The sequence below is a fragment of the Boleophthalmus pectinirostris genome, unplaced genomic scaffold (genome assembly GCF_026225935.1).
Source record: "Boleophthalmus pectinirostris isolate CB_2022bp ecotype Guang Dong unplaced genomic scaffold, ASM2622593v1 HiC_scaffold_18, whole genome shotgun sequence".
Classification (NCBI taxonomy): Eukaryota; Metazoa; Chordata; class Actinopteri; order Gobiiformes; family Gobiidae; genus Boleophthalmus; species Boleophthalmus pectinirostris.
In genome coordinates, this window is record NW_026571133.1 from 43,599,181 (window position 1) to 43,605,090 (window position 5,910).

Here is a 5,910-nt window from a genome sequence, read left to right on the forward strand (position 1 = left end):
AGGTTCTTTTTTCAGACAGTTTGTTTTGTACTTGATATTGATGCTGTTCACTAGCGTCTTCCTCGGAGTGTTCACGTGTTGTTGCTGTGACATGTTTTGGAGCTGTCTTCCTACCGGGGGAGGCAGGATGACAGCGCCATCTGCAGGGATGGGACTATAAACCGGACGAGGGCTTTTTTCCTCTCACACACCTGGGAGACTGTCCTGAGGAAGTCGGACTGCAGATGGCGCTGTCATCCTGCCAACTCCGGTGCACCTCTTGTCAGCTGTTTCCTGGCTACAGTCAAACCAGTCGCTTTGGGACTCTTTTAAGTGTGTTTCTGAGCTGAAGCAGTGAAAAAATAATAATAAAATAAAAATTCGATCTCTATTTCCGATATTTTTTATTAAAGTTATTTCAAATAACACCAATCAAAAAACAGTCTCGGTGCCTATTTTAATTTTGATATTTTATTCTCTCTGGTTTATTTGCCCCGGAGTGTTCTGCTGCAGTGTTCAACAATGACTTTTTTTGTTTGTTTTTTTTAAACAATTACTTTCCAGGACGCGAATGTAAACCATGATGTAAACTCGTCGCATACGACATGTTTGTCCAGAGAATTGCAACAAATTTTCAGTTAAGTCCTTCTAGCAGCAGAACGTCATATAAATCAGAGACTTTGAAATATCCAAATTAAATTAGGCACTGAGACTGTTTTTTGAGCGGTGTTAGCTGAAATAAACTTCAAATTAAATATTGGAAGTAGAGGTCGAAAACTTTTTTTGTTGTTTGTTTGATTGGTTGACACTAAAATACTAGAATAATGAAATAACAACCTGTTTTCCCCCATTGTATTGTTTTTCGTTCTTAATTGAAATTCAGACAGAGAGAGGCTGCAGGGCTTGTCTGATTGTGTCATTATGGTTCTATGTTGTGTGTAGGCCTCTTGTGTAGCTGTGTGCTTCCTTAACATCAAATTCTTTGCAACATAAAATCTAACCTGAACTGATAAACACAGCGCTGGTTTGACGCACAGAATGACCAGTCTGACACATTCAGGTTGCACACATTACATGGATGTGCACACACGTTAGGGGCCATACCGGCTTGTAAAAGCCTGATCCCGTCACATCTCAGAAGCTCAGCAGGGCCGGGCCTGGTTAGTACTTGGATGGGGACACAGGGAAAATCAGGTGCCACAGGAGGGCACCAGTGGGAATAACTGTTGTTGTGTCCTTAGGCAAGACACTTCACCCGCATTGCCAAGTATGAAAGTGGTGTGTGCGTGAGTGATGGTGGTGGTTGGAGGGACCGATGGCACTGATTGACATGGCAGCTGTGCTTCTGTCTGCCCCAGGGCAGCTGTGACTACAGTAGTATCTTAACATCACCTGGTATAGAGTGAATGAATAATGCTGAATAATGCTCTGTAAAGCTTTGTGACAAAAATGTCTGTGAAAAGCACTATATAAATAAAGACTTATTTACTTCTCCTTAATTCCTCTCCTCGTTCCTCCAAGCACAGCTGCCATGCCAATCAGCACCAACGGTCCCTCTGACCACCACTGTCACTCACACACATCACTTTCATCCTACACAATGTGGGTGAAGTGTCTTGCCACTAGCACCAGTGCTAATTTCCACCTGTAGTCCCTGATTGATTGTATTTAACTGACCTTGACTATCAACTTTTTATGGAGACCTGTAGCATGTTTTGGGTTGATGGGGGAAACCGGAGCACCCAGAGGAAACCCATCCAGACACGGGGAGAAACATGCAAACTCTACACAGAAAGGCCCGGACATTAAACCCGAAACCTTCTTGCTGTGAGGCATGAGTGCTAGCCACTCAGCCACCGTGCCACCAAGAAGGAAGGAAGCAAGGAAAAGGAAATGAGATGCAGCCTGTGTCTCCTCTCTCCTCATCTGTTGAGATCTTGAAAGCTTCAGGACTTTCTGAAATGAGTGACAAACAATACTGAACTTTTTCATTTTTTGAGATGCACCTGTGTATATCATGTTGATTTACAAAACTGCCTTTGAGTGGTTTTAGAGTTTCATTCCATTTCAAGACTAAAATCATTTTATGCATTACACCTCTTTGCTAAGCTGATACAAGGTGTGTGAGGTGTCTTGCTCAACAATGCAAGTATACTCTATAAATTACTATACTCTATACTCTAAAAAATACTCTATGTATCAGTTGTCTAGTTATGTAGTGTATCAGTTATCTTTAATTTGATTGTCTTCAAATGCCATTTACCAATCGAACAAGCATGAAATGTTTTTATTTTTTTTTATTTTGAAGGTTATAATTTTACTGGTTGGACAAGAGCATGATTAAATAAAAATACAACTAACTTGTTAAAGGGGTTATTTTACTTCTATGAGGTATTAACTTCTAACACATAACATATATAGATCACCATGTTACCTTTTATTGTTTTGCTGTCTTGAAATTATGTTTATAAGTATCACTTTCTTTCCCCCAGATCTTCAGATCTCTCCAGATCTCTCCAGATCTGGCCTGAGAATGCCTTGGAGTTTCTCCAAGGAGCTGGAGAAAGTGTCCACAGTGAAGGAAGTCTGGGAGTCCCTACTTAGACTGCTCCCCCTATGACCCGGCCCCTGGGAGAAAATGGATGGACTTTCTTTCCCCCCTCCTTTTGACTCCTGCCTTAAGTGCTGTCACAACACAATCAACGTGCATTCCGCTAATGAAACTACTGCACATCACATCAGGTTTGTCAGATTACTGTGTACAGTTTTGTATCATGTCTTTATATATTTATGGAGAATTGTCGTGTTGTGGGCAGAGCCCTACAACTCAAGGTAAGGAGGGTTTGAATAGAGCCTGGGAGAGGTCACTCGATTACTCAAACATACATGGAAAAGAGCTAAAACTTTTTCAGGCATGTTTTTGATGACATGGTAAAAAAATGATTTTGTGTAATATCCCCTTAAAGAACTGTCTTTGCTCAGTTTATTGTTGCTGATGTAAAGATCTCCAGTGCCCCGGTCTGAAGCAGTTGTATCCCAAGATAGAGCGGTCTGGTGAACACAGCACGAGCCTCATGGAGCAGACACAGAGACCCAGATGCTCCATAAACGCAGATCATCCCCGCAGCATAGTCCAAGTACAGGCCTATTCTGGAGCAGATGGGCCCAGGGAGCTGGCTCTCTACTGCCCCGTGCCTAAACCAGAATGAACCATCACGCAGGTACAGCGCCCATGAGCTCACATTGTCCCCAAACATCTCCTGGTCTTCTGCTGTCAGATTTTTGTAGGTGAAGGCCACGCAGAACATGCTGGAGGAGTAGGTCATCTCCAAGTAGCACTTGCCACTCAGAGCCCCGGCACTGAATACTTTGAGGCGGCTCGTGAACACTGGCTTATCGTGCAAACCAAAATCCAGCATCTTGGAAAGGACCAGGGATAACTCAGCTCTTTGGTTTTCCTTTGACAGTGGGATGTGGATATTTGGTTCTAATCTGATGTCATGGAAATGTTGAACAAGCTCCTCTGTGGTTGTAGGGGCTTGTCTCAGGAAAGCACCCACATCTTCCAGAACTAGTGAAATCTTTTCACATTTCTCAATTAAAACTTCAGTCATCTCCTTGACAGCATCTTGTGTATAGGCTAGCACATCTCTGAAGTAGTTGTGTGGTGGTATGTAGCATGGTTTGGGGTCTGGAGAGACATATGCAGGACAGAGTTTCAGATAGTGGGCATGGTCTTGTGTGTTTGACAGGATGTGTAGCTCCGCTTGCTTCATGTTGAGCTCATGTCTTTCCTGCTCCATAACTGCTGCCATGGCTTTCAGTGAGCTCACCACCGCTCTCCTCTTCGCCTCCACCTCACGCTTCACTTTGATACTCCTAATGCTGATGAGGTCTACGGTCTTGCTGAAGATGTCCTCAACCTCTTTCAAGAAGCTGTCAGCAGACTCATCAAAAACCTCCATCTGGTGGTTGATCATGTCCACATGGTTGTCTGTGGTCTGGAGATGGCGCTGTAGGTCCATTTCCTGTTGCCTCTGCTGCTCCTCCCTCTCCTCTGCTGCAGGCACTGTGTCGTGGGTGCGGTGCTGGTCCAGAGAACACAGGTAGCAGATGCACTGCTTGTCCGTGCGGCAGTAGATCTTCAGGGGCTCGTGGTGCTGTGAGCACGTGTCCTGAAGCAGGCTGTGGCAGGGTTGGACCAGGGTGTGTTTCTGGAGGGCAGGGGCCTGCTGGTGCAGCTGGAGGTGTAGGTGGCAGTAGGAGGCCAGGCACTGCAAACAGGACTGGAGCGCAGGTTTCTTGGGCTCCACACAGATGGAACAGCAAACAGAGCTGCCTGAGTCTGGACAAAACATACAGGGTCAAAACCATGGCCATCCTCCACAACTGGTGAAACATAAACCTTCTCATCTTCTAAAGTTGAAAGATTTTATGCATACCGTTGAACATTTTTGGCAAAAATATTTAGCACGTGTTGGCAGCAGACCAAGTATTTAACTTTTTTTTTTAGCAAAAAGAAATAATTTACTGTTACTCTGAAAAGACATAGTAGCAGTAACTGTCTGTTTAAATATATGAATGGTTATGGCCTATTTCTTTAATAAAATTAATCATTTCAGGTTAGAAAAGGTGACTACTGGAATGATTCCCATAATGGGGAATCATTCCAGGAAAACATTAACATATCAATGAGACAACATTTTAACTAAACACATAGTGCCCTCATAACAGTTACATCAGAAATTAGATATTATTCAACAATAATATCTTGAATGACTAAAGCCCTCACACATACCTGATCCAGACCTAGAGGCAGACCTAGAGGCAGGCTCATGGCTGATGTGTTTGCTGAGTTCCTCCAGAAGATCTGCCATCAGGGTGTTTGTGGCGAGGATTGGCCTGTGGGGAAACCTGTGCCTGCACTGAGGACAGAGGCAGTCCTTCTCTGCATCTGCCCAGTATCCCTCCACACAGTCCAGACAGAAGCTGTGTCCACATGGGAGGCTCACTGGACGTCTGAGCACCTCCAGGCATATGGCACAGAGCATCCTGTCCATCGACACCTGCCCCTCTGCCATGTCCACATTAAGTCCAAGACTGCACCAGCACCGTGTTCAGACCAAGTCCAGTAGTAAAGACACCATCCCTCTTATCAGAGAGGACTTTGATAACAGTACTGCTATAAATGTAGATCATGTGGAAGAATGACTGTATTTTTGGCAAATAATTGACAGAGAAGCTACTGACAGGGGCATCAGTCAGGTGCTATTAACCGGTTGATTTCCTGTAGTGGTGCATTATCAAGAGTGAACAAACGGGCTTAAGTTTACAGAGAAATGTGGAGACCATACCTGACAGTTCTGTTTTGTTCTATGTTGGTCACAGTTTCACAGTGGCAAAAATGACTGAATAGGATAAAACTCTGGTTAAAGGTTAAAACTAAAGCATGTTCCTGACTCATGGTTCAAAGTCTCAGGGCATTCAGCTTCTAGAATAGAGCTTCTCAAACTGGCACCTGTGGAAGAGCATGAAGTGCTTATGGTTATAATATTTGCTTCTTTTCTATTGTAGTTAATTGTGTCCACATTTTGTCCTCTTTTGGGAAATTATATGATTAAAACTACTGTATTGTTTTGCATTCTTATTTTAGACACATTTAAACGTGAAATAGTCCAGTTAGAGACGTGGAATAAATACCTAAGAAAGCCTAGTTGTTGTTAAGATCTATGTGACCAGTGTCCCAAAACACCGCCAAGGGTTGTCAAAGCATAGATGCAAAAATGGGACTAATTAAACCATATCTGAAGATGCGCTGCAAGAAACACACATGTTCAAATCATTCCATATTGTTACCAAAAGGTTTTTAGACTTACTCACAGGGGACATGAAAACAATTGTCACTGGGCAAAGAATGCAACCAAAATTCGA

The 5,910-nt window shown here is 43.4% G+C and overlaps 1 protein-coding gene across 1 annotated transcript; it reads right to left on the reverse strand.

Annotated features, from left to right (window-relative positions):
* Nucleotides 1–2,309: 2,309 nt before the first annotated feature.
* On the reverse strand, nt 2,310–5,113 carry LOC110172471 (E3 ubiquitin/ISG15 ligase TRIM25-like). Its single transcript, XM_020938347.2, has 2 exons — nt 4,778–5,113; nt 2,310–4,324 (listed from the first exon to the last, which is right to left on the reverse strand). The coding sequence occupies exons 1-2, from the start codon at nt 5,058–5,060 to the stop codon at nt 2,958–2,960; spliced, it is 1,650 nt and encodes a 549-aa protein (XP_020794006.1). The 5' UTR covers nt 5,061–5,113; the 3' UTR covers nt 2,310–2,957.
* Nucleotides 5,114–5,910: the final 797 nt, after the last annotated feature.

What these genes read in the sequence shown, in the direction of transcription:
- LOC110172471 (XM_020938347.2), bottom strand. Translation starts at nt 5,060, where the DNA reads ATGGCAGAGGGGCAGGTGTCGATGGACAGGATGCTCTGTGCCATATGC. An exon ending in TGCCTCTAGGTCTGGATCAG is followed by an intron (nt 4,325 to 4,777) that starts GTATGTGTGAGG and finishes TGTTTTGTCCAG; the next exon opens with ACTCAGGCAGCTCTGTTTGC.